General features: G+C 44.0%; 1 protein-coding gene across 4 annotated transcripts; it reads left to right on the plus strand.

The window, feature by feature from the left end:
• The first annotated feature begins 4 nt into the window (after positions 1 to 4).
• On the plus strand, positions 5 to 27,950 carry TAF1 (TATA-box binding protein associated factor 1). Of its 4 annotated transcripts, none has more exons than XM_052673539.1 (39): positions 5 to 160; positions 314 to 431; positions 1,070 to 1,186; positions 1,943 to 2,062; positions 2,675 to 2,748; positions 3,975 to 4,193; positions 5,084 to 5,302; positions 5,439 to 5,640; positions 6,513 to 6,629; positions 6,998 to 7,165; positions 8,248 to 8,375; positions 8,482 to 8,589; positions 8,843 to 9,016; positions 9,112 to 9,285; positions 9,370 to 9,474; positions 10,620 to 10,820; positions 11,076 to 11,217; positions 11,346 to 11,476; positions 11,829 to 11,909; positions 12,569 to 12,718; positions 12,897 to 13,016; positions 13,193 to 13,368; positions 14,017 to 14,258; positions 14,766 to 14,979; positions 16,158 to 16,323; positions 16,492 to 16,703; positions 16,901 to 17,009; positions 17,195 to 17,293; positions 17,967 to 18,144; positions 19,261 to 19,332; positions 19,700 to 19,818; positions 20,531 to 20,623; positions 20,699 to 20,783; positions 21,244 to 21,311; positions 21,391 to 21,507; positions 24,881 to 24,979; positions 25,256 to 25,406; positions 26,158 to 26,335; positions 27,383 to 27,950. In XM_052673539.1, the coding sequence occupies exons 1-39, from the start codon at positions 35 to 37 to the stop codon at positions 27,597 to 27,599; spliced, it is 5,589 nt and encodes a 1,862-aa protein (XP_052529499.1). In that variant the 5' UTR covers positions 5 to 34; the 3' UTR covers positions 27,600 to 27,950. The 4 variants fall into 4 exon arrangements, with proteins under 4 accessions (XP_052529499.1, XP_052529500.1, XP_052529501.1 ...); XM_052673540.1 differs by having other exon boundaries at positions 14,772 to 14,979; XM_052673541.1 differs by having other exon boundaries at positions 6,513 to 6,587.
• Positions 27,951 to 27,993: the final 43 nt, after the last annotated feature.

Here is a 27,993-nt window from a genome sequence, read left to right on the forward strand (position 1 = left end):
ACCGCCCACTTCCGCTTCCGGCCCGGCCGCCGCGATGTCGGACTCGGAGAGCGAGGAGGAGGCGGATGGCGGCCGCGCGGAGCCGTTCTCGCTGGCCGGCTTCCTCTTCGGCAACATCAATGAGGCCGGGCAGCTCGAAGGGGACAGCGTCCTCGACAAGGTAGAGCGGCCGGCTGCCGTGCTACGGCGGAGGGGTGCCGAGGGGAGGCCTCGGAGGGGCGGTGGGGGCCGAACGGGGGCTGCAGGCGCCGGGCTGGGGCGGGGAAGGCAGAGGAGCCTCCGTGATGTTGAGACGTGGCTCTGGTCTCTCCAGGAATCCAAGAAGCACCTGGCCGGGTTGGGTGCCCTCGGGCTGGGCAACCTGATTACTGAGATCACAGCCAGCGAGGACGAGAGCGCGGAGGCTGACGGAGCTCAGCTGGATGAGGAAGGTCAGGCACTGCGGTGGTGGATGGTTGGACCGGGTGGACTTGTAGGCCTTTTCCAGAGTTGGTGGTTCTGTGGGGTACCTGCGGCTGAACGGTGGTGTCAAGAGGAGAGGAAAGGCTGCACCTGGGTCGGCTGGGCTGCAAGCAGTAGCATGGTGCCTGGTGACAGGTTCTCTGGCAAAGGCCTTTCTTTCTTTTTCTTATCAGAATGAATCCCATCTTATCACTTGTTCCCCGTTGCACGTATTCTCTTCTACAAGTTTTAGCTTTTTCCATCTTATCCTTTTCTTTTCCTCATAAAGTGTTTTCCCCTGTGTTAAACTCTTGTGTTGAACGCTTCAAGCCTATTTAATGCATTGCCTGTTATTATAGGTCATGTTTGTTTATTTGTTCGTGAGCTTCTCTAACAGTTTCATTGGGTAAGTGAAAGGTACTTCTTGTGCTAAAGCTTGCTTCCTGTAAGTCTGTAGGAGAAATTCAGAGCTTTTGGTTGGAACGGGGAGAAAATATTCTCATGTGAGAAGTAAATTAAATGTTTTTATTCCTGTAAGAAAAAGGAAGCGTAGAGTGTATTGTGAAGTCAGACATGAGTAACGTACATAGGCGAAATGTTTTGTTTGATCAGATGTTTTTCTCCATAGGTTGGGTTAAGAGCACAGAAGATGCTGTTGATTACTCAGATATTAATGAAGTGGCAGAAGATGAAAGCCGTCGGTATAAGCAGGCAATGGGCAGCCTGCAGCCGATTGGAAGGCAAGGTAAATGAGATGAACATTACAGCTCTAGCTGAGCGTGTTTTGGGGCAATTGGCATTAGCAGTAGTTCTCTTGATGGGTGCTTTTGTGCCTTTTCATTCGTTTCAAGAAGCAAAATAAAAGCTTTTGTGACACCGTGTTCACAAGAAAAAGCCACTGCTTGCTATCTTCCTATTTCAAATAGTGAGTTCTTCAGCGGAGTTAAACTACACTCAGAAGAGAAACAAACATCCTTCTTTTGGGATCTCCTGCAGAGAACACTAATTCTTGCTCATGTTTCTTTAACCTCTGTTCTTAGGAAAAGAGTTATTAAGGCTGTCAGGTGCTTCTCAGAGGTAATCAAAGGTAGAGGTCCTGGCCCCTTGGAGTGTAACTCAGTCGTAACCCCTCTCCTTTTTTGCCTTTGATTTCTTTTTTCAAGGGAGAGCACTTTTTCTCCAGAAAGCACTTCAGTTCTTTTGTTGGTGCCTGAGATCTCTGTGCAGCAGAAGTGGATTTTCAAACGTGTGGCTTTCTCTTTTAAGTTCCTACATAAGTTTCCTTTAAGTGTCATAAGCTCAAATATTGCAAATTAGTGTGAAGGAAGCTGAACTGGTAAGAGTTTTAGTTAAGAAATGAGAATGGTCTTCTTTGCTCAGCTAATGAAGGGGGACAGACTTCTCAGCAGGTTGGGACAGATATGAGATAGTACAGATGGGAAGGTTGTTTTGCTCCCTTTGTAGTCAGCTTAATATCCAGCCTTATCTCCTACCTGCTTAGATGAAGATGAGGATGATTATGATGCTGACTGTGAAGATATCGATTCCAAACTGATGCCGCCGCCACCACCACCTCCAGTGCCTGGAAAGAAAGAAGATGAAAAGGATGCAGCTGCCACTGGTAAGTGAATATTTCCTTCTTCCCTCTGGCAATGTGAGTGTCTGAAGGAAGCAAGCGTTGCTGTGTGGCAGTTTGGGAAGGACCCACACGTAAAAAGCCTGCAGGCTGCATCAGAAGGTGAGTCTTTGTCCTGACACGGCGTCATGGGACTGTCTGAGATGAGCTCCTGTTCTCAGGGTAAAGTGTGATATTTCTTATGACTTAATGACTGCTAAAATACTGATGCTCACGATGAATCTGCTTTTTTTATCTCATTCTCTCAGTTGTGGCTGGGAGATTCACCTGGAGCATACAATAAAATGAAAGGTTAAACAAGAATGGTACTCATAACATCTACAGAGGCTTGATTTTTGCGTAACATGGTGTAAAAAGTAGATGTGGCATTATGTGTTTGTACTAGAGGACAAGGAGGAGATCTGTTTATACAGTGCTGGTTCTATCTTGGTGTCTGAAGATGGGGCCGGTATCATTTTGCTCTCCATCACTGCTCTTTCCTCTGCTGCCTCCAACAAGGTGGATTTCAGCAGCAGCTCTGATTCTGAGTCAGAGTTGAGACCTCAAGAATCCGGGCAGGCAGAATCCAGGAGGGCAAACTCACACTTCCTCTTGCAGGAATCGTGCAGCGAGACGCTTCCAAGCTGTTGCCAAGTGTTACAGAACTCTTCCCGGAGTTTCGACCAGGCAAGGTATTGTTAAAATATGGCAAAGTGACAGAAACTGTCATGTGGGCTTTTTAAGAATGAATCGTACCATAGGAAGGATATATAGGAGGTAGTTGCATAGATGGTCTTGCTCATCTCATTACTTTCTGGTTTAGTTTCTGTCTACTGCTGTTTCCAGACTGCAGTGCTTTCCCTGATGTATGCAAGAGCCTGTTAAAAAGCCTCATAGAAATGAGGGTGTGAAGTAATATTTGCTGTTCCCTGAGACTTTCCCTTCTGGCATTTCTGCTAGATATGAACTTCCCTTCATGCTGTCCTGAACCTGATATGGACTTACTAAAAAAAAAAGTTTGTATCCTTTTCTTAAGTCTTCGATATGGATCAGAGATTGGAACAATAAGAAGTTGGTTGTAGGAATGATTTTAAATCTTCACTGTTAGCCCTCAACTCTTTGCAGTTCTAAACTTCTTCCTTTTTTCAGAAAACAAATTTATTACAGTACTTCTTAAAGTTCTTCCAGACAGCAAATGTATTTGTTGTGTTCAATTAATTAGTTTGAATACTTAAAAACTGTTGAGAGGAGAGGAAGTGAGAGAGGGGAAGGCAGGTAAAGATGAGCTTACAGATTCCAGATCATTGCCAGTTGAGATAGCTTGGTTTTGAGAGTGCCTCCAGCACAGGTTTGTTTAAGAAGCTAAGGGTCCTGCTTGTTTGTACCTCATATTTTAATGACTTAACTAATCTCTGTCTGTTAGAAATCCAGGTGAGTCTCTAACCAAAGTTAGATCTGCCTTCCTCCAGATCACTTGCTGCTCTTAGCTTATGCAAATCTGGTGTTTCCCCTGTTGTTGCTTTTTGTTTTGGTTTGGTGCTCGGCTTGTGATGTCAGAGACTGACTCAATGTTAACAGTATTTGTCTCTGGTTGCTTAAGAAATCTGTGCTTTGTCTAAGCCTTGTAGCTTTATCTGTGCTGCTGATGGCTATTGTCTCTTTCAGTCTCCACATCTTTTGTGAGCCGTGATGGTTTGAAATAAAAATAATTTCCAAGCATTGATTTTTTTTAACGCTTAATATCAACCCGATGGCTCAGGAACTTTTTTGAAGCATAGCAATGAAGCGGTTGATTGTTAGGGGCTGGGGATTTTAGCACAGACCGGGCCTCCGAATTTCAGGACGTTCTCCTTCGCTGTTGCTTTTCGGGTGGGGGGAAAGAAAGGCAGTCGTTCCACAGGGCTTCTGTCTGTTCCAGGTGCTGCGTTTCCTCCGTCTCTTCGGCCCTGGGAAGAACATCCCGTCCGTTTGGCGCAGCGCCCGCAGGAAGCGCAAGAAGAAGCACCGGGAGCTGGCGCAGGAAGTGCAGATCCAGGAGGGCGAAGTTGGAGTGGAGAGCGGAACGGAAGGCAAATCTCCCTGGGAATATGAGTTTGCTGCCCCCCCCCCTCCTGAGCAGTGCCTGTCAGATGATGAGGTGGGATATCTGAGGCTTAGGCAGGCTTACCAGCTGGCACTGGGAGTAGAGGTGGATTGGACAGCAGCTTCTAGAGTAAAGAGCTTGTCCTCTGGAATCAAGCTGGATGACAGCGTTGGCTTGCATTCCAGTAATGCAGAAGCAACGTGTTCAAGGGAGGGCAACAAAGCTGGTGAGGGGTCTGGAACACAGGCCATATGAGGAGAGGCTGAAGGAGCTGGGGTTGTTCAGCCCGGAGAAGAGGAGGCTCAGGGGAGACCTCATTGCTCTCTATAACTTCCTGAAGGGAGGCTGCAGTGAGCTGGGGGTCGGCCTCTTCTCTCGTGTCATCAGGGATAGGACCAGAGGGAATGGCTTCAAGCTACGGCAGGGGAGATTCAGGCTGGACATGAGGAAGTATTACTTTTCAGAAAGGGTGGTCAGGCACTGGAATGGATGCCCAGGGAGGTGGTGGAGTCACCGAGCCTGGGGGTGTTCAAGGAAAGACTGGATGTTGTGTTGAGGGACATGGTTTAGTGGGAGCTATTAGGAATAGGTGAACGGTTGGACTGGGTGATCTTTGAGGTCTTTTCCAACCTTGGTGATTCTATGATTCTATGATTCTAAGCTCCTCTCCAGTTACTAGTGTGAGTTCAGTGATTGCTTCTTACTGAGAAGGCTGCGTCCATGGTGCAGGATGAATAGGAGAGCTTATCCTCTTTGTATCAAGAAGAAATCTGTGTTCTTGGATGTCTAATGGCAGAACATTTTAAGGCAGCTAGTGTGTATGGAAAAGCATTTCTTAGATACGCTTTTGTCCTCTGAGGATGAGCTGGGCAGCATGGAAGGATAAACCTGTTACTGATACGTAGATCATTGCTATAACCATTCCCTAATTTGCTGTGCTTTAGATTACTATGATGGCACCTGTGGAATCAAAATTTTCTCAGTCAGCTGGTGATACAGACAAGGTGACAGATACAAAGCCTAAAGTGGCAGAGTGGCGCTACGGCCCAGCGCAGCTCTGGTATGACATGCTGGGAATCCCAGAAGATGGCAGTGGATTTGATTATGGTTTCAAGCTGAAAGAGAAGACAGAGCAGGAGGTTAAAGGACAGACAGATGAGAAGGTGAGAAGGTAACTGGGGTGTGTGTGGCTCTGGAGGATGGCTGGGCAGCATACAGTACGAGGCTTCTATTTTTTCTCCTTTAGCTTGACCGTATAAAGTCAATGTCAGTATTCAAAGAACTGTTCTTTCCTTCCAGGATGCAGAGTTGGTGGATGAGAAGGATGATCTGCTAGCTGATGAACACTTCCTTATGGTGACACAGCTCCAGTGGGAAGACGATGTTATATGGAATGGAGAAGATGTCAAACACAAAGGAACAAAAACGCAGCGGGCGAGTTTGGCAGGCTGGCTGCCGTCAAGCATGACTAGAAATGCCACTGCATACAATGCCCAACAAGGTAAGTAATGACCTGATATGAACTGTAATTGAGCTGACTGACTGCATGCTTTCCTCTCAAATGCAGCATGTAAGTCTTATTATGTTTCTTATATCTTGCCTTGCTTCTACAAGGAAAACCAAATGGGGAGCATCAACTTGTATCACACCTATCTTTGGTGGGTGCCAGCATCAATTCTGTGCTGTTCAGCTATTGGTACAAAATGCTGAGGATCTGGGAAGGGCCACTCTAGATAGCTTTTTATTACAATTTTCATCTTAGAAGAGCTGTACCTGGTCTGTCCAACCTGGACTGACTGTCGTTCCCATCAAAAGCTGCAGTTCATCCTGAGCACCATTAGTCCATTCACATGTGTTACATCTTGTACCTGCCATGAGTATAAACTTAAGTGGCAGACGTGATGTGGACATATGTGAGTTAGTCTGCCCTGTTGGAATGACAAGGGATCGGGGCGAGCACGCTCCGCAGAACAATTCCTTCATGTCTGCTTGGCCAGCATTTTCAAGCTTGAGATCAGCTGGGAAGCTGCTGGAGGCCAGACCAGCTGTTCTGTTAGTCTGTGCAGAGCCTTTCCCTTTTGTAAGGACCACGCAGAAATGCACTTTATGCACTGCTGTGTAACATGTGCAGATCTTGCCAAATGGAATTTTGAAAAGGCTGGAGAGTCCAGCAGTGAGCTGTGGGTGTCCTTTGTCTAAGTCAGTCCTACCCCCACTAATGACATCGTGTTTGTTATGGCGGGAGTAGATCCACCCTAATTCCAAATGGAAATCACTCTGTGTATCACTAAGTGCTGATTTAAGAGCAGGTACCTGCAATACCTCCCATACTCAAATTCAAGCTCATGTTACTTTTGTTTTCCTTTTTTCTAGGGTTGAACCGCAGTGGCTCTTTACTCAATCCACCCATTCCTCTAGCACAGAAACCAGGTGTAGCAGGAGTCCTAGGTATGGCAAAGGGCAAAGAAAAGCAAACCCCTGAGCAGCAAGGTAACAAGGATGTTAATTTTCCCCCTATGAATAGGTGCCAGTAACATATGCTTCTCCGTGTTCTTTGTAATAGTGGGGTCCTCTTTTGGTGACAAGGTGTAGATGAAAGTGTGACGTTTGCTTTAAAACCTGTGAAAACCCCACTGTTTCATTCTTAGAGGTTCTCTGTGTTTCAGAGGAGCAAAACCTCTTTAATTGGCTGCTTCCTCTTTGCTTCCAAGTTCAGTTTTGTTTTGCCTTTGAGAGTTCCTGTCTCAGAATAGCGAGGAAGACTGGGAAAGTTGAGTAAAGATGATGTGAAGGATGAGCTCTAAAATGGATTTCTGCCAAGCTTGCATATAAAAATTTCTGTCTTATGGTGGTTGCAGTTTCCCTGGATGAAGACAAGCCGTGGTACTCCATTTTCCCAATTGATAATGAAGAGTTAGTGTATGGCCGGTGGGAAGACAATATCATCTGGGATGATCAGGCAATGGAGACCTACTTGGATCCCCCTGTCTTGACACTTGATCCAAATGATGAAAACATCATTCTAGGTATGTGGCATCCAGAAATTTGACCCAAATGGGAAGATGCAAGTGGAAATAGAAGCAAGAATTCATAATTGCAGTGTAATGGAAATAAATGATGTGGGTCAATCCTTATGGCCTTTCCTTGTACTGACTTTTGAAAATAATTTGTGAGTGATCAAAAGCCTAATTGAGAGGCAGCAACACTGATAGCAGTGTGGCAAGCACTTTCTGCTCCCAGGATAATTGCAGCAATGGGAGAGTAAACATGATGCCCTCAGACTTAATTTCAACACAAGTGATCTGACTCCTGGTGTGTTTTAGAACCCACTGTCTTAATTTTACTTGCAGGCATGTTGGTTTGAAGAGGGAGGGGAGGGAAGTAAACCACAGACTAGCCCGTGCCATTCTCTGTATGGGTTGTAATTAAAGCCTGAAGAAGCAGAATCCTAAGCCTCTGTCAGGCTGCAGTAATGGCACGTGGGAGCAAGGATTCTGCATAATACCTGAGAGCATTTTCAGTACTACTGCACACTTACTCCAGTGCTCCTGGAGTTTGATTTGAATGTATGCAGTGCTTATACTGCTACGAGCTGGCAAGATTTTTGTCTGATTTGGACTCCTGAAATCACAACTTTTTCTTAAATCTATGTGTTGGAATCTTCAGGCAGCCTTTTGTAAGTCTACATGGCTATAGTCTGGGTTGCATTTCCTTTCTTAGGTAAGTGGGGCAGTTACAAGAATTTCTCTATGTGTTAGTTGCAGTGTTTTGCTATTAGCCTGAAACCTTGACAGTCACTCATACTTTCAGCTTTGTTAAAGTACAAAACAACAGAAAAATTCCAAACTTGGTACTCCCCTGATCTTGATCCTCAACTCTTTAGAACAGCTTTGGCAGATGCTGTTTCTGGTTGTTAGTAAGCTGTGTTGCAATGGACACCCCACGTTTGTTGGATCCTCTGTGGATATATGCACCTCACACAAATTCACCTCAGAAACTGAACAAAAGGGTAAAAAAGACTCGACTGAGCTGCAGCTTTGCAGGAGGTTGTGATACTGAAAAGGGACACTAGGAGGAGAGCCTGCAGTGTGTTTACTTGTCTTTTTAGAAATTCCTGATGAAAAGGAAGAAATGACTTTGAATTCTCCATCCAAGGAAAACAAAAAAGAGTCTTCTCTAAAGAAGAGCCGAATACTGTTGGGAAAAACAGGTGTCATAAAGGAAGAGCCACAGCAGGTTGGCATAAGCTTTAATGTTCTGCAGGTTGGGAATGACCTGAAAGAAGTGACTGATTTATGTGTTTATTTGATACCTGTTTCCCTCTCTGTTTAACACTGATCAGAACATGTCCCAGCCCGAGGTGAAGGATCCCTGGAACCTCTCCAATGATGAGTTTTACTACCCTAAGCAGCAGGGACTTCGAGGAACCTTTGGAGGCAACATCATCCAGGTAGCCACAGCAGCACTGCATGTAGAGTGAGACGTGGATTGTCTTGGTGAACCTTGTAGCTGAAAATAAGATTGAGAAGCACTTTTTGTCAAAGAGTAGCATGTACAATGATGAGTTTGAATGCACTGGTATTACTACCAGCAGGCCTAAAATTACTACTAGGCTCTCTTATGTAAGGATCAGCTGAACTGGAGGATGATTTTGAGATGCTGTGTGTCATTCTTTCTTAATATCTACTTTGTCCCTGTGTTAGCACTCTATTCCAGCAGTGGAACTTCGCCAGCCATTCTTTCCCACCCATATGGGTCCTATGAAGCTCCGGCAGTTTCATCGCCCTCCCCTGAAGAAATACTCTTTTGGTGCCCTGTCCCAGCCAGGGCCGCATGCTGTGCAACCCCTACTGAAGCACATAAAAAAGAAAGCTAAGGTACAGTTCTTCTCTGCATGTGATGTCTGCTGAGGCTCCATTTGCACGGCAGGTCTGTTTAATGTGCTGTTTTCCTGATGCTGTCCTTGGCACAGATGAGAGAGCAGGAGCGTCAGGCTTCTGGGGGCGGTGAGATGTTCTTCATGCGGACACCGCAGGACCTGACTGGCAAAGATGGAGATCTCATTCTTGCTGAATACAGCGAGGAAAATGCTCCTTTAATGATGCAGGTTGGCATGGCAACGAAGATTAAAAATTACTACAAAAGGGTGAGTGTGTAAGTTTTGCTGTGGGGCAGTGATTTTCTTCTGCCTCTTGCTGAGTGCTAATTGTACTTTGACTGCACGTTGCAGAAACCTGGCAAAGATCCTGGAGCTCCAGACTGTAAATATGGAGAGACTGTTTATTGTCACACTTCTCCATTCCTGGGTTCTCTGCATCCAGGCCAGCTACTGCAGGTGAGAAGAACAGGGGTGCCAGATTCCGTTTAACTTTCTGTTTAAGCCTCTGTGTTTACAGATAATAGTGCAGTTGTTGGCCTTTATTTTTATTTGTATTTAATATCTCTCTGTTGTGTGGTTTTCAAAATTTTGTAGGAGTTGCAGGAGGTGAATCTTTCCTCCTCTGCTCTGTAACGACATTACAAGTACTGCTATTAGAGAAGTCTAAATAGAAGGCCAAAACTGCTTGAATGCTGGGAAGTTCAGTTAAGCCAAAGTTGGAGGGGAACAGAAAACAAGGATTTATAATGGTGTGTGAGCAAAAACATGTTCTTTCTGAGAGTTGCACTGTTAATTGTCTGCTGGGTGTCACTTGGACACTAGACAGATGAGAATTCTGCTATGATGAGCCTTTCTGTGTTGTTAAAATACGTGCAGTTGAGGTGAGGAGACAAATTAAGAGTGTTGTAAGGAACAACTGGTTACAGCAACCATGGTAAATGTGAAAATCAGTTCAGATTATGGCTAGTTGCCGTTGGTGCAGCAATAATTCTGTCCACGACTGTACCACAGGAAGTAAGAATATGAAGTGCTGTAGTAGAGAATAATCACAGAACTACTAATGCTAGTTGTTCAAGACAAAGAGGACTTTATCATGGGTAAACCAGGACTTCTGGTAGCTCAGTCCAGTGCCTTGTTGCTCATTTAAGCTCTCTTACCTTCAAAGGCTGAACTCTGCTCCACTCTACTTTTCTGGTTAGGTTCTTCCAGCCTTGTTTTCTGAGCAAAGCCTTCAGACTTTACTTCTATTGCCTTCTATTCCCAGGTTGTGAGGGTGTTATGGGCTCTCTTCTATGGTTATAGCATTCTTCTGTGTATCTGTCCTTCTTGTTCTTTCTTTAAAGTGCCTCCTGAAAGGTAAATCCAAAGAGTCCTTCAATCCCTTCCTGCATTTGTTCTAAGTTTTGTTATGCTTTGTGCTTCATCCTTGGTTATTCTCTTAACAAGCAAGGAACATTGTGACTGCCTGCGCTGTTACAGCGATGGTGTGCAGTTGGCATGATTGGGCACTTTGGTTTGTTTTGAGACATTTTTCACAGATTGTGTTGGAGAAAATGCGACCAAAACCTAACACTCAAACCTGGATTTGTTTCCCTCGTTAGGCATTTGAAAACAACCTTTTCCGGGCTCCTATCTATTTACATAAGATGCCTGAGACAGATTTCCTGATTATCCGGACGCGACAAGGCTATTATGTCCGAGAATTGGTGGACATTTTTGTAGTTGGCCAGGAGTGCCCGCTTTATGAAGTACCTGGTCCAAACTCCAAACGAGCTAACACCCATATCAGAGATTTTCTGCAGGTATGTGATAAAGGAGCTCGGGGGATCCGAGGGGTCTTTGGAGGAAGTAACGTTCTGTTCAAAGCAAGGATGTTCCCAATGTGATAAGATAGAAAATTTCAAGGCGTGTTTTTCCCACGTTGTTCTCAAAAGTGGCTGCACTTGAAGCAGACGCGGGGCTTAAAAAACCTTACCAGGTAAACTTCACAAGAAACAATGAGGTTTTTGCTTGCCCTGTCTGCAGCGTTGTTGTGTTCTTTCTTTGGGCTTCTGTAGGTTTTCATTTACCGCCTCTTCTGGAAAAGCAGAGACCGTCCTCGGAGGATTCGCATGGAGGACATCAAGAAGGCCTTTCCCTCACACTCAGAGAGCAGCATCCGGAAGAGGCTGAAGCTCTGTGCTGATTTCAAACGTACAGGTACTTCCGAGTTGCCCTGCTTGCATACCGGCATTGCAGAGGGATACCAAGCCTTGAAATACAGTGACAACTGTTGGCATCTGATATTTGCGGGACGCTGCTATGTATTTGATCTGTGTGTTTTTCAGGGATGGACTCCAACTGGTGGGTTTTAAAGCCGGATTTCAGATTGCCAACAGAGGAAGAGATCAGAGCAATGGTATCCCCAGAGCAGTGCTGTGCTTACTACAGCATGATTGCAGCTGAGCAGCGGCTGAAGGTAAACGTTCCTTGCTGGCTTTAAGGCAAGTTACTGACAAATAGTTTTGTGGAGGATGAGTTTAGGAAACACCTTCAGCCTAAAGCTAACTGTAGTAGGCAAATTGGTCCCCTGACAACTGGGCAACTTGCTAAATATTCTGCAGTGCAAGAAGGCGGAGAAGAATATAATAGCTCTCAAAGAACTTATGCCTGGTATTTAGATGTTGAGCTAGCTATGGTCAAAGGCAGCAAAGGGAGGCTGTAAGCAAATGTTTTTATTTCTGGCTGGGCCTCTACAGCGTAAAGTAAGCAGTCTGTGACAGGGCTGGACTGTAAGGGGGAAAAATAGCATGTATAATGTTTTTCTGCAGGATGCAGGTTATGGGGAGAAATCCTTCTTTGCACCAGAAGAAGAGAATGAAGAGGATTTCCAAATGAAGATTGATGATGAGGTACTTGTCAGGGTGATATAAGGAAGGGGTGCCGTCCGGAAGGACCTGGACTGGCTTGAAAAATGGGCCCATGTGAACCTGTGAGGTTTAACAAGGCTGAGTGCAAGGGGTTGAAGTTGGGTTGGGTCAATCCCAGATATAAGTACAGTCTGGATTAAGAGAACAGCCCTGCTGAGAAGGGCTTGAGAGTTTGGGTGGATGAAAAGCTGCACATGAGCCAGCAGTGTGCACTTGCAGCCTGGAAGGACAACTGTCTGCTGTGCTGCATCGGAAAGGGGCAGCCAGCAGGGCGAGGGAAGTTATTGTCCCCTCTGCTCTGCCTTGTGAGGCCCCATCTGGAGTACTGCATCCAGGTCTGGCACTACCAATGTGAGAAAGATGTGGAGCTGTTGGAATGGCTCCTGGAGGAAGGCCTCAAAGATGATCACAGGGCTGGAGCAATTCACTAATGAAAGGAGGTTGAGAGAGCTGAGCTTATTCAGCTTGGAGAAGAGAAGGCTGCAGGGAGACCTCACGGCAAGGGGGTTGGAACTGGGTGATGTTTAAGTTCCCTTTCAACTCAAGCTGTTCTATGATTGGAAGAATTGAGAATTAAAAAGCTAGGAATTGTCTGTGGTGATAGTAGGATTGTTATGGCGTGTTTCTTTCCTTGCTGGCAGGTGCGCACGGCTCCATGGAACACCACACGAGCCTTCATTGCTGCCATGAAGGGCAAGTGTCTTCTGGAAGTGACTGGTGTAGCAGATCCTACTGGTTGTGGTGAAGGATTTTCTTATGTGAAGATTCCAAACAAACCAACTCAGCAAAAGGTACCATTCCCAAGGTTGAGTTGAACAAGAAGCAGTAAGTGAGAAGTTGTGCAAGAGAAAGGGAGTAAATATGGAGTGTTGGTTGGAGAAAACACTTGAAAATGGCCCTGGGAAAGATTTTTATGTGAAGTTGTTCATAGGGTGAAGCTGTTCATAGGCTGTATCTTTCTCTGAACAGGATGATAAGGAACCCCAGCCCGTGAAAAAGACAGTAACTGGGACAGATGCTGATCTTCGTCGACTTTCTCTCAAAAATGCCAAGCAGCTTCTGCGTAAATTTGGAGTGCCTGAGGAGGAGGTGAGCCCGAACCTGTAGCAGATAAATACAAAGTTGTCTTCGTTGATGGCTTCAGCAGCAGATGGTGGAAGGGGTGTACACTGCTGTGGCCGTGTGGTAAGAACGTTGAAATCCACAGTCAGCTACATTGGTTGCCTGTCTCTAAAGCCATTTCTGCTCTGTCTTCCCCTTCTCAGATCAAAAAGCTGTCCCGGTGGGAGGTAATTGATGTGGTACGCACGATGTCTACAGAGCAGGCTCGTTCAGGAGAAGGTCCTATGAGCAAATTTGCACGTGGCTCTCGGTTTTCTGTAGCAGAACATCAAGAGAGATACAAAGAGGAGTGTCAGCGCATTTTTGATTTGCAAAATAAGTGAGTTCTTATCTGATGTTTACAGCTTGAACCCCACCCCGTCCCCACCTTGAAAGTCCAGAGCTATGAATGCCTGGGGCTTTCTGATATGTAGTGGTGTAGCTGTTGATTTGTCTGCTTGGGCCCACAAAATACAAAGGGGGCTTTGGTTGTTACTGTTAGCTTAAGGGTTGGCTTTGGTGTTTTGCTGTCACACACCTCTTGGAAAGGTGGAATGAATCGCATGGCTTGCCACATGAAATAGTGAGAGGGGTTTCACAGATCAGTTCACAGCCAATTTCCTTTGCTTTCTTTTTTTTTTTTTTTTCCCCCCTCTCTCTTTTCTTTTGCTGTAACTCAACTGAGTGGCAACTAACAATTCTATGTCCTGTTCTTTAGGACTGCCAGACTTTTCGTGCGTTATTTCTTGTGGCTCAAGAGCTGATAGGAGGGAGGGAGCATAGTAGTGTTGATGATAGAGGAATTGAGTTGATGGAGAAGACAGGCTTGAAACAGTTGACAATTTGGGCGTTTAGATTACAGGAAGACTGAGATGGGAACACATCAGGCTTATTAGAGATTTGCAACATTAACTTTAAAACCTCTGTGTCATTTTTACTTTCGTGTTTCTGAGAAGGTAACTGACATTCAAGGTGCCTCCTGTTTCAGGGTTCTGGAATCCACTGAGATCCTGTCAACAGACACAGACAGCAGTTCAGCTGAAGACAGTGACTTTGAAGAGATGGGAAAGAACATTGAGAATATGTTACAGAATAAGAAAACTAGTTCTCAGCTCTCTCGGGAGAGAGAAGAGCAGGAACGAAAGGAGTTGCAAAGGATGCTTTTGGGAGAAGACAGTGGGAATGACAAAGACAGGGGCAAAAAGGACAGGAGAGACAAAAAGGGGCTGTGTAAGTAACTGCAACAACCAGCATGCGACTAGTCCTGCCTTTCAGAGTGTGAAAGTATTGACACACATCTAGGGCTTTTTCCTTCTGAGCATTCACTGGCTGAATATACATTTACAGTGTTGCCTTTGCCCAGTAGCTTTGGTTGTTTCTTCCTTCCCTCCTCACTTTTTTTTTTTTGAGTTATTTTTTTCAAGATGAGTTCATAAGTAGAAGGGTTTGCTTGCACCCAGTTTGTGGTCCTCTCATTGGATTTTGTGTGTGTTTACAGCTATGTCTGTGAAACAGATGCAGCCAGTATGTAGGCAGATCTCAGCCTGTTACACTTATGGGCTGTGTGTAATTACAGTGTGTAATTTGTTAATTGGAGGCAAATGGGATAATCAGTTGCCAGGCTTGGGTTTCTTGTAGACCTGAGTATCGAAGTGCATTCTGACAGCCAACCTGCCGTTCTGGAGCTGGCAGGGAAAAGGTGATTTCTTTCACATCAAACAAAACCCTCCTTTGTAACATCAGCTTCAGGAGCCTCTGCAAACTCCCACAAAGATGACGACACTGCCTCAGTAACCAGCCTTAATTCCTCTGCCACCGGCCGCCGCCTCAAGATCTATCGCACGTTTAGAGATGAGGATGGCAAGGAATATGTGAGGTGTGAGACGGTCCGGAAGCCCTCCGTCATCGATGCCTACTGCCGCATAAGGACGACCAAAGACGAAGAGTTCATGTGAGACCAATCAGGTTCTTTTTAGTCCTTGCCTGTAGGCTATTTCATACTCTTGTGAGTAGGGGTTATCCCGTGGATAGTTTGCACTTATGAAAAAGAGAATCAATTTTAGTTAAATTGGAAATGCCAGCTTTACTGCTGTTAAAGGAAGGACCTGATGGCTGTTTCAAAGGAGACTTTCCTTTAGTAGGGTTGAATTTCAAATGCTCCAAAGAGCTTGGGATATTGGAACAGGGAGTAAAATCCTGATGAAGTTCAAGCAGTTCTCTGCTGGCTATAGAAGTTTGGAAAGCTGCATGAAACCATTCTGCCCCTTTTCTAGTTTGTTTTTATAGCACCTCTCTGACTTCTCTGCATAGCAGACCCTTTTCCTTGGCTCCCATCAAAAAGCTCCCAATGAGCCAATGTATCACCAGTCTTTTTTTCTGCACTTTCAATACATGAAGTTCAAAATGCTGTGTGGAGTGGCACTGGGCATTCTATTTCTTTGGCATCTAAAGTCATGCAGTTTTGGTTAAACTGCTTATGGCTTTGGTCCCCCAACCCATGAAATGGTGCCGTTTTCTTTGTGAAGCGTTTGGAAATGGTGCTTGTGAAAGTTGCACCAAGAAGGCAATGATTTGAAACAAGTGAGTGCAGAAGCCTGACACTGTAATTGTTCAGAGAAATGGTGGTTTCATAGCTGTGCATTCAGAGCATGTTAGGAGTTCTGTCCATTGTTTGATTCTGAGGGAAAGAAATAGCATTTGGTCATACAGTTATTCTGTGTGATATGATGTGTAAAGGGATTGAGTAAAGATTGAACAAACAAAACGAACAGCTTATTTCATAACCTTAATGTTACTTATAGTACGTTTATGCTGGAAGACTGTGAGTTGAACTGGAGTTCTAAAATAACCTTAATCATATTGGAAGCTAAAGAACTTAGCCTTACACGCTCTGACTTCTCCAGTTTTGTGGTGAAGGTTCAAATCCCAGGGCTGCATGTGGCTCTGGGCAGCCTGGCCTGGCGGTTGGCAGCCCTGCAATAGCAGGGAGGGGGTTGAAACCGGATGATCATTGTGGTCCTTTTCAACCCAGGCCTAGGATTCTATGATATGATTCTATGGAAGCTGTAATGACAGAAGGGCAGTGGGAAAATTTTGATGCGTGTTTTTTCTCTTTTTCTCCTCCTTCAGTCGCAAATTTGCTCTGTTTGACGAGCAGCACCGCGAGGAGATGAGGAAGGAGCGGCGCAGGATCCAAGAACAACTACGGCGATTGAAACGGAACCAAGAGAAAGAGAAACTCAAGGGCCCTCCAGAAAAGAAGCCCAAGAAATTGAAAGAACGTCCAGATCTGAAAGTGAGCATATCTGCGTTCTAAGCAGGCTTAACAAACCTTGGGCGTTGGAGAAGTGTTCTGTTCTGTGATGTACAAAAGGTCTGACCAAGGGATTTTAATGATCCTCTGCCTCTAGGCTGGGACTCCACGTGTGAATTCTGATCTGCCACCTTTCTTATGTCTTTGTAGCTAAAATGTGGAGCGTGTGGTGCAATTGGCCATATGAGGACTAATAAGTTCTGCCCTCTTTACTACCAAACAAACGCCCCGCCTTCTAATCCTGTTGCAATGACAGAAGAGCAGGAGGAAGAACTGGAAAAAACAGTCATTCATAATGATAACGAAGAACTCATCAAAGTAGAAGGAACAAAAATTGTCCTTGGAAAGCAACTGATAGAGAGGTAAGGGAAGGAGTTGAATATTCACATGCGTACCAAACGCAGCAATGAAGGGCTTTACACAGGCTATTACTACTTGCATTTTCATTGTGTCTGTCACTGACCATGGCCAATCCTAAGGGACAGATGGGCTCGGATCACAAGAGGGATCACAAAAGAAAGTTTTATGCTGTTTTTTGTTTTGTTTTTTTTTAAACTAGCGCGGATGAGGTTCGCAGGAAATCGCTGGTCCTGAAGTTTCCTAAGCAGCAGCTCCCTCCAAAGAAGAAGAGGCGAGTGGGGACAACTGTTCACTGTGACTACCTGAATGTGAGTGAAGGCACTGCTGAGCTGGTGGCAGTGTCTGGTTGTTTGTTCCTTGACCTCTGCACATCCTCAGCGTGCACCACAGACACCTATCCAGAACATTCGTAAACTGACTTGCCTATGGCTTCTGTAGGTTAAGACTTTGCATTTTAGAGCTGCCTTAACTTCTCTGCCTCTGTTTTCTGAAGCGTCCTCATAAGTCCATCCACCGACGTCGAACTGATCCCATGGTGACGCTGTCGTCCATCCTGGAGGGCATCATCAATGATATGAGGGATCTTCCTAATGTAAGTCTAAGCTCACACACCAAAAACCCTCTTGAGCAACACAGTTAAAATGGATTGTACACCAGAGTTATGCAAGCCTTTCCTCAGATGAATATACCACCTCTCCCCCTGTGCTGTCTGTGCTGCCTATGGGGAGTCCAAACCAGCACTCCTTGTTTTCATTCCTATTTTCTGTGTTATTGTGTTGCAAGTTTTGGGAAAACTGTTATCAGCGTAGATGGTCTGGGTTGTTTACTTTATAAGCCTTTTGAGCTTTGGGAAGAGTGTTGTGGTGTTCTAGCACGGAAGGAATCATTTATTTGCTTTACTTTCCTGTGTCAGTTGGAGAGATCTGGGAAATATCTTTTCCTCAGGACTTTTCACATTATTCAAATCCCTGGCTGTTGTGCCGCATGCTGATTTATCCTGCTAGGAAGGCAGTTGATAGAAGAGTCGAAGGAACTTTAGTTCTGCATAAACAAAAATTTTGTTTGAGAATCCTTCTTGTATCAAAGAACATTTTGTGGAAGAAGAAAATAGCCACCACGGAGCTGAGCTCATCGTGTTTTCCTTGGTGCAATTAAAGAGCTGGGTGCTTAAAAACTTTCTACTTCGGTGCTTATGGAGATTAAATTGAGATTGACTGTACTGCTGCTGTGTGAATAAGCATTCCTTTTTCTCTTCTTGCCATCAGACATACCCCTTTCACACGCCAGTCAATCCAAAGGTTGTCAAAGATTACTATAAGATTATTACTCGGCCCATGGATTTGCAGACCTTGCGTGAAAATGTTCGTAAGCGGCAATATCCATCCCGGGAGGAGTTCAGAGAACACCTGGAGCTAATTGTGAAGAACAGTGCAACGTACAATGGTAAGCTGTTACATATATAGCTGTTACAGTGCAGGGAAGCTCTGTTGTTGCTGCTGCTTTGTGCTTGTGTGAGAAGCGGATCTTTCAGAAATGATCTGAACTTCTTTTCTCGTTGACGCGCTGTAGCAGAGCAAACGTTGAATCTTACAAGTAAGATCTGACAGATCCATCAAATAGGAATCATTCACACCTTTTGGAGCTATTGCCTTAGGGAATGTGGCTCCTGACAGAGTTGACTGTAATGATTTTACGCTTTTTGCTTCTTACTTGCAATAATTCTTTTCCTATTTGGAAAGATGAGAAAGCTTTAAAAAAAAATAACGAGCAAAGATTCTGAAGCAGATAATGCAGCTGGTAGGAAAAAGTGTTGATTCACTGAGCAACTGGGAGTCAACTGTATTCTGACTGCTGACAGAAAAATCTTTGTCCAGAAAGTACTCGTTTGGCAGCTAAATATTTTCCAGCTGCATTGAATCTCTCTGAGCCATGCAGCAGTTGGGGTGATACAGGTATAAAGGAAGCCTTTGCTGCTTCCTTTATTATTTTGACAGCCAATTCCTTGTTTAATCCTAATTAAAGAGACAGTTTTTTTCATCATTCTGTTGCAATTTCTTTTGTGTGTAGTGAAATTATTTAGAGCAGTGATGTTGTTTTTCAGAGTGTTCCTTAAATGTCCATCTTGACTTCTTCAATGATTCTGTTTTACTGACTGGATTTAATGAAACAGGCATTTTCAGGCTTAAACTCTGAAATTCGGAAGAGTTGGAAGGCTTAGCCAGTGTTTCACAGATACAGCTGCTTTCCCATAGGACTTCTTAACAATTTGCAAAATGTGTGGTAGAAATGTGAATATTTGCTGCAAATAATCTTCTCTCTCTTAAAATCCATACAGAACTTTAGTTATCATGTGTGTTAAGGATGTACTTGAGAACAGGCTCCCAGCTGTAGTAGAAATGTAGTGATGCTTAGGAGTAAAGATTAATTCATACTGTTATGAAAATGCTCTTTTTAATTCTTTGCAATATCACATCAGGATGTGTTCACTGATTCTTGCTGAGTTCTAAAAGCTTCCATCAGAGCCAGAGTTATCTCACTGTTCTTGCTGTGTGTTTGCAGGGCCAAAGCACTCACTGACTCAGATATCTCAGTCCATGCTGGATCTGTGTGATGAAAAGCTGAAGGAGGCAAGTCTTGTGAATGAGTTGGGGTCAGAGTGGAGAGGGAGGGGTGGTTGGGAGTGCTTGAGGATAGAGGCCATGGCTAGGCAAAACACAGGGCTTCGATGAGGAGAGAAGAGTAAGGGAACTTCCTGAGTTTTCTGTAAGGTGTATTTGAATTTTTGCAGCTTTCACAGTGGATGTGGAATCTCTCAAAAAACTGATGCTCATTCATTACTTCATTACTTTACCTTGTGAAGGCTTATATTCAGGTTATTTTCCTCTCTTAATTGGAAGATTCTTCATAAAAATGGAATTTATCAGGTACAGAGCATCTGATACTAACAGTTATCAGTTTGGGGTCAACCACTGAGTTTCCTCACTTTTGTTGCAGAAAGAAGATAAACTGGCTCGATTAGAGAAAGCAATCAACCCCCTCCTGGACGATGACGACCAAGTGGCCTTTTCCTTCATTTTGGATAACATTGTCACTCAGAAGATGATGGCAGTTCCAGATGTACGTAGTGTGTATATGCATGGGCACCATGTGCAAAACGTGCTGATTGTGGTGCAGTGGCTGCATATCACAGGGTAATACATGTCCTGTGGCTGTAAAGCTCTGTGAAAAAAACAGAGCAGTGTCAGGGTGCTGGCCTGTGTTTCTCTGATTGGCAGACACTTCTGTAGTGACCCCTTTCACTGGAGCATTGGTCCAGAAGTGAAGACACTGCGCCTGTCCTTTTTCTGCTGCTCTTAATCCTTAATGATGTCAATGTCTTCCTCTCCTTAGTAGAGAAACATTGGTCTTCATTAAGGATTTTCATTGTAAAACATAGTTTTCTCCTACTGATTTTAGTGCTTGCTTTTGGAGATCTCAAAGATGCTGTTTACAGGTGCAAACCAAAGTCAGTCTCATTGTACTAAAACCCTTAACCTTAACCAATGAAATGGACTATCTGTGTCTGAAGGAGTAAGAAACAGAAGCATGTAGTGGTTAGATGACCGATTCCCTTTAAAACTTTGTTGATCCCATTATTATTATTATTATTATTAACCTATTTATTGTGTTTGGAAAAAGATCTTAGAGTGTTTCTATGCCTTCACACCACACAGAGCTGTAAAATCAGTGTGTTATAGTAGCCCCACTGTGAGATTAGACCTAAGTTTACTGTACTAGTAATGATTGTTCTTGCTGGGCACTGCAGTTGCATCTGTTTTCTTTCTTTCAGTCTTGGCCATTTCATCATCCAGTCAACAAAAAGTTTGTTCCTGATTATTACAAGGTCATTGCTAATCCAATGGATCTAGAGACCATCTGCAAGGTGTGTAGCTTGATGTGAACAGCCACTTGAGGAGCGTTCAGGCTCGGTTACCTAATGGGTTACAATCTGTTGCAGAATATCTCCAAACACAAATACCAGAACAGGGAGACTTTCCTGGATGATGTTAACCTCGTCCTTGCTAACAGCATTAAGTACAACGGTAGGTGAAAATAAAGCTTCAGTCTTCTGTCCTTAAATGAAAACATCTGGGCCCCTGTTCTGCTGTGCTGTCAAAGCCTGAAGCTGTGAAAAGTGAACCTGATCGTTGCTTTCCTTTCTTGCTGAGAAAGGAGATGCTTAAACAGTGACATTTGCACCATCACATGGTGCCTTATTTACTATTTGGAACGCTACACACCCCTGTTCTAGTGAATTGTTTCTGGGAGTTTGACAGGATACAACCTTTTATCTCCCAAATAATGATGCTGGAATAAACTGGTTGCTCATTGTTAGCTGAGCATGAACCCCACTTTGTTTCTCCTTAGATGAGAAAGTGAGGGGGCAGTGGGATTTAGGGACCTGTCTCATGAGAGCTCAGTAACCAAATCCAGTCTTTCTGTCTCAGCAGCTGACAGTGAACAAATGTCAGAATGCATAAAGAGATTTGCTTATTACTACAGGGCCAGACAGTCAGTACACAAAAACAGCCCAGGAGATCGTAAACATCTGCTATCAAACTTTAGCTGAGGTATGTAAACAAGGCTATTGCAATATTTTGTGTTTTGAGTTTTCTGTTCTGTAACCTTAGCAAGCTTCTTTGTTCTCAGTACGACGAGCACCTGACCCAACTGGAGAGAGACATCTCTACTGCTAAGGAAGCAGCACTGGAGGAGGCAGATCTGGAAAGTCTTGATCCTATGACCCCGGGTCCCTACACTCCACAGGTAAGTGTCCAAGCAAGGTTTGCAGTGTTTGTAAGTTTCAGTCTTCTGAATGTTTCTATCTAGAGGTGCCTCCTGCTTACTGTTCTCAATCTGTCTTCAGTTTATCTTTTAGTAGGCTGTCTTGTTAGTTGTGCTTACAGCTGTTTTTAAGGATAAATGTTAGAAGCAGTTACACTGCTTTAGAGGAAGAGGCACCTGAGACAAAGAAGACAATTTACCCAGCAACTTGCAAAAATGGTTTTAAAGTGAGCTATGTATAGTCAGGTACAACTGAGTGTCGATTGCAAATTCAAAACCTGTAAATGGAGCAGCTAGAAACCCTAAGGCAAGCAGTGAAAAGGTAAGGAGAACACAAGGAAAGACATCAGTACTGTAGCTGGAGAAGAAGCCAGAAGAGCTGTTTTGTGAGGCTGTTGTTGAAGAGACTGTGAGCAAAGAATGCCTGCTGTGGTCAGCAGACTGTACTTTCTGCATTCTTTGAGATTCTTTTCATTTTTCTGCTTTGCTTCTGATGGAAATAACACTTTTGACTCCTCATTACTGTTGGATTAGCAAACAGCGGTGTGTGTGTGTGTGTCAGTTATTCTGTACAGACCCAGAGTGAATGATCAGAATCTAAATGTTGCTCGGTGTGGGAAGACAGAGCAAAGCTTTCTTTGCAGTTGTTCTTCCCAACTGCAGATGACTAATTTTTCTATTCTGTGCATGTCTGTGTGATTTCATTTGGAAAGTTGTATTTAGCTTTAGTGAAATCAGAGCAGAAAAGGGGGGCCTTGATGATCAAGAACAATTTCCTTATCTATTATTTTTAAAAAGAAAAACAAGTTTAAAATTTGTTTGGGCAATGCATACATAAAGATTACAGGGCTGGAGCCAGGATAGCAGTCTACAAACATTTTGGAGGGGAGTATTTAACATACCTTATCATTTCAAACACGATTAGATGGAATCTAATCCCAATACTTCAGAGAAAGAAAGGCAAAAATACCATTCTTTTCCCACCTGATGGTTTCAGGTTATCTGAAATAGTGTTATCTATTCTGATTATTTTTCTTCCAAATCGATGGAGGAAATGAGACCTGAGCAGTGAAAATTGCTTATTAGTTGCCTGCTCTTTGTCTCTGGTTGCTGAAGGAAGCTCCTCCCTTGACCTTGTCATCTGATGGCCATCCTTTCCCTGTGCTTCTTGGCTGAAGGTGCATTCCCACTTCCCACGCTCCCAAACTTGTCACAGATGGCAGATCTGCTGGCGGTTGCTTGGCTTTAGTTCAGATGTAGTCATGGTGACTCATATTTATCTCCCCATATGTGTCTTCAGGAATTGGACTCCAGGATGTTAAAAGCAAATGCAGCAAGTAGAGAGCTGTCTATATGTTACATGTCTGTTTAAATTCTTTGGAAGCCTGTTTTGCCTAATTTAGGTGGTATTGCTTCTCCTCCGAACACTTTTAGACACATCATGATATTAAAACTGTGTTACAAGGATGTTTCATCAAAATCCTAATCTAGTAATTGCTCATTAGCTCCTTAAAAGCTAATTAAATACAAACTAGACCTTTTAGAGCACCTTATCCAAACCTCCATCTGTCTCTCTTGCGTTAGTTTTAGGGACTCTTGAGACAGTGATTGACATAGAATTGATTGAAAGCTGAAGCTTAACTGTTTCATCTATGATAAAGTCGTTTTCTTCCAATAGCAGTGTATGTGGTTGTACCACTCCCACTGTAGAAACATGAAAAAGGCCATACTAAGTAAAAAAAAAAGGATTGATGTAACCAAGTCTTCTGACTCTGGTGGGGACCAGTAAGGGGATGCCAACATGTGGTGATGCTTACACTGAAGCCTCAGGCAATCAGCAGCCCAGGCGCCTTCAGCCGGAGCTGCACGTGGACCACTGTCTTTATGAGCTGCAGAGGCCTGTTCTCTGTAGATCTGTCTAATCCTTTTAGAGTTTCCCTCTGCAGGATTGTGCTGTATAGAAGTTCTGCCTTCTGTTTTAAAATCTATTTTGCAAACCTCAAGCCTGAGATTGCGAGCAACTGTTTTACCACGTTCATTCTTTTAAGAATGAGTGATGAACCAGTGTTTAAGAACATAAACACTGTGACAAAGAAATGCATTTTGCATTTACTTCTGAAATCTCAGCCTCACCTAACAAAGATCAGCAGGTTTCCCAGGCAGAGAAGGGAACCCATTTCAAAAGCTATGCAATTCCCTTCAGTTTGACTGCTCCGATGGAAGAAGAGAAATGTGAAGAGCACTGGGAATTTCAACACTGCAAATCAAAGAGTAGAGAATCAAAAGCTGCAAAAGACTTTGCCTAAGGCCAGCTATTTGTTTGCTTCACTACTTCTGGGAGTAGAAACCTGGTGACTCAAGCTGCAGTCTGCTCACGTGCAATCCCTTGTAGGTTCTGAATAGGGAAATGGTGAAGTGCACTCTACAGTTTTGAAGGATGATAATTAACTTATTGTGCCTGCATTCAATGATGATTAGAAGCTAGGAAGACTTGGCTGCCACAGTGGATACACAGTAATTGTAAAAGAAAAAAAAATCCACAGAACCACTGACTCTTTAAAGCTATTAAATCATTATGGATGGTTACAGTAACCACGGATATTTTTCTTAAGTCTTTACTCTGTATTAAACAACAACAGCAAAAATAGAGGAGAGGAGCTAGCAGAAGGAGATAAAGTAATGGGAGCATGAAATTAAATACTCAGGAGGAGGAAGAAGGTGAGGAGGGCCACGAGATTGAAGCTAGTATCAGAAAGACGAGTGGGAGCTGTCCTTGAACAATGCAGACCAACAGGGGCTGAGTAGGAACAATTTCATTTATTGTTTTGGCTGTCTGTGGCTTTGGGAATGCCTTCTAGATATGTGCAAGTCTTCAGGTTTTCTGTAGGCTTCCAATGCATGGCCTTTGGGACAGAGTCTGCGTGTTCTCTCTGCTTTGTACTCGTGGTGACTGGGAGAAGAATGGGGCAGGAGGGCAGGAGAAGGCTTGATGGAAACTGTGTCTGCTTTGAAAGCATCCTGTGAAAATGTGCACTTTTTAAGGTCTAGCAGTGTTTTCCAGAAATATCTGGGTAAACAAAAGGTGAACAAAGAACTCTGGCACTCTTAAGGCTGGAGATTGCCTTTTGATAGATGAGCACATCCAAGCAGAGATACGTGGAGACTGTGTGCTCCCGGATCTCAGGGTAAAGATAAATGATCTTTGCTCTTGTTATTTTTAGGTTTTTTCTCCTCCCTCCTCTCATTTCCCATGTCATCTCCTTTCCACCATTGTGGTCTGGATGCCTGTCATGCCTTTGGCTCGCATCCAGTAGTGCCTTCCTCAGTGGTGCTGCTCTTTGTGTTCCCCATTCAGATGCGCCAGGGGCGAGGTAGGCTGGGCGAGGAAGACTCTGACGTAGATATTGAAGGGTTTGATGAGGATGATGATGGGAAACCTAAGACTCCGGCCCCAGTGAGTATATTTACAGAAACCCCAGCCACAATCTAAATGTTAACTTGCATCCTTGTGGTAGAAGTCTCCACTGTAAGGGTTGTCTGCTGTGTCTGCACCCTGAAGGATGGCAGTATTGATAACAAAGCTAGACACTTAAATGTAGTTTTAAATACTAGCATTGTGCAGTGAGAGAACAGTTCTGAGTGGACAGCGTTCTAAATTGCATCCGTGTGCTGGAAATGGCAGCGGTGCCTGCCTTGTTTGATCTCACCACCTCTATTCTGTGTGGCCTAGGAAGTTGAAGATGCAGATGGTGACCTTGCTGATGAAGAAGAAGGATCAACCCAGCAGCCCCAGGCCAGTGTCCTGTATGAAGATCTGCTCATGTCGGATGGAGAGGATGATGATGATGGGAGTGATGAAGAAGGCGATAATCCCTTCTCATGTATGATTCTCTTTTTATATAAAAAGGTTGAATAGAACTGATTGTTCACAAACACAGCTAATCTTCTTACATTTCCATCACAAAAAGATACTGTAGAGAGCAGAAAGCATAATTGGAACACGTAGGCCAAGTGCCCTGATAGTCACAAAGGAAGATGCTGAAGGGCAAGATGAAAAATAAATGACTGTAAATGGAACTTGAAGCTGAATAGGAGCATTATGAGTATGGACACAGAACGAAGCAGAGTTAATACAAATCTATTTGATTGTATTTCGTAAGGTAAGACTGCAAATGGTTCAGAAAAGGCTAGGACGATAATTTGTGGTGCAGGGTGGAACTGGGCAGAGTTCAGAGATAGCACAACATTTGTTTTATGAAGTAGTGTGGACACTGTTAATGAGTTCTGGAAAATGAGTCTGAAGGTTTTTTTCCCTGTTTCACTAAGGGAATTGCGGTGCATCGAAACATGTGGTAGTTTTTGGAGATAGCTTCTGAAACTTATGAAGGGGTAACGGTGGAAAGTTATTCAGAGTTGACAAATAAGGGCTTCTGAGTGGTAGTGGGGATTAGATTGTGAAGAACATCAGAAACGGGTATTTAGTCAGTGGTATGACCTCCCAGGTATCATTCCACATAACTACTTCGTATACATTACTTAAGTCAGTGTCATATCCTTTAAAGAGAGACACAGTGTATGTACCTGACAGAACAGAACAGTTGACTTATGATCCTTTGTTGGCCTGTTACACAGCTATCCAGCTCAGTGAGAGTGGAAGTGATTCAGACGTGGAGACCAATGCAGTGAGACCTAAACAGCCTCACGTTATTCAAGAGAACACACGAATGGGCATGGACAATGAAGAAAGCATGATGTCTTACGAGGGCGATGGTGGGGAGGCATCTCAGGTTATGGAGGACAGTAATATCAGGTAATTACAGCTGAGAATCTTGGTAAAATAATTATTTCCTCAAAACAAAATCTGTTCTCTTAAAGGTTTCTGAAGTGTTTTTTTGTAAAGAGCTGAAGGATAACTTGTGTGGTCTTTAAGTTACTCAGTCACTTGCTTTAGTGTTGCAGGCATAATTGCAGTAAACTTCTTGATAGGAAATTGGTTTTGCTTTCACACACTTAACTAATGAAAAAATGTTTTTCCTTGTAAGTTAAATTAATTTCCTTTGCACGGTGGTTTTTGAAGGCAAGGCAAATAAAACTTGTAACAGATTATCTCAGAAATTGAGATGCCTTTGAAGTTAAAGATGATTTGGCTGATTAACTTGCTATGTGGGTATTTTTTCCTGTAAGAATAAGCATTTCCTTCCTTGAAAGGAAGCTGACATACAAAAGAATAGGGATGGGCATTTTGGAAGGAGTTCCATTCTCAGAAAATGGCATAGAGGTGACAGTGTTAGCTTTATTTTGTGCATCAGCTCAAGAAAATGCTGACTGACTTCTCCTTGTCTGTCCATTCCGTAGAGTATTGCCATTAGATTCTCTGTTCTTTTTTCATTTCTGGAATTCAGTACCTCAGTGCTGCTACTGTCTGCCTAACAAAAGTTGTACAGGCAAGTTCTGTCCAACCAGAGGTGATCAAAACCTCCCTGTAAGAAAGGGGGGCTCTGCTGGGTGAGGTGCATGGTCAGTCCAGCCCAGTGCCTCAGCAACTGGCCGTGTAATGGGCCGTGCTCTGATGGTAGCTGTTGCACTGCCTGCCTCCCTGTCTGCAGTGAAGGTGACAGATAGAAGCAATCAGTTGCTTTTCCTGCCCTGAGTACATCAGGGTAGGGTGAGGATGCTGACAGTGGGTTCAGGAGAGCTGTTTTAATGTACACAGCTGACCACTGACAGAATAGAAATGCACAGTGGCTCGAGTTGTTCCTCGAGGACCTCGAGCCAAGGACCTTTTACAGGAGTTAAACAGAGAACTGTGTCAACAGATGTGACATAATCTAAGCATACTCTTGTGGTTTTTTTCTAGTTACGGCAGCTACGAAGAGCCAGACCCAAAGTCCAACACAAGGGATACGAGCTTCAGCAGCATCGGGGGCTACGAGATCTCCGAGGAAGAGGAAGAAGAAGAAGAACAGCGTTGTGGACCGAGCGTGTTAAGCCAGGTGCACCTGTCTGAGGATGAGGAAGACAGTGAGGATTTTCACTCCATTGCAGGAGACAGTGACCTGGACTCAGATGAGTAACTGCCTGAGCACTGCTCGTCCTGCAGTGACCGCAGCCTGAGCTGCTCTCCTGGGTTTCTGATGGCCCGCTTTGAACACCGTTGGTGCTGCATTAACGCTGTGTTAACAAGGAGCAGCCTTCTCATGTAATATTTTATATTATATGAATATTGTTTTAATCAGCTCTAAAACATGAGACTGAGGGAATGGTGCACAAGGAGGTGGGGCTGTGATGACCTTTATTGGTTCTGGAATCCCAGTGAAGACTGCCGTTTGTTCTTCATCTTAATAGATGTAAGATAATTTATTGGATTCATGTACATCCAGCCGTGGAAAAGGAAGGCTGCTTGGAATAAAACACCCTGCGCTTTGTTTGATAACTTATAAAGCATTTCTTTATCTCTTGGAGGTGTGG

Source organism: Tympanuchus pallidicinctus, unplaced genomic scaffold (genome assembly GCF_026119805.1).
Source record: "Tympanuchus pallidicinctus isolate F22 unplaced genomic scaffold, pur_lepc_1.0 scaffold13, whole genome shotgun sequence".
NCBI classification, from domain to species: domain Eukaryota; kingdom Metazoa; phylum Chordata; class Aves; order Galliformes; family Phasianidae; genus Tympanuchus; species Tympanuchus pallidicinctus.

What these genes read in the sequence shown, in the direction of transcription:
- TAF1 (XM_052673539.1), top strand. Translation starts at nt 35, where the DNA reads ATGTCGGACTCGGAGAGCGAGGAGGAGGCGGATGGCGGCCGCGCGGAG. An exon ending in GGGACAGCGTCCTCGACAAG is followed by an intron (nt 161 to 313) that starts GTAGAGCGGCCG and finishes TGGTCTCTCCAG; the next exon opens with GAATCCAAGAAGCACCTGGC. An exon ending in CGGAGTTTCGACCAGGCAAG is followed by an intron (nt 2,749 to 3,974) that starts GTATTGTTAAAA and finishes TGTCTGTTCCAG; the next exon opens with GTGCTGCGTTTCCTCCGTCT.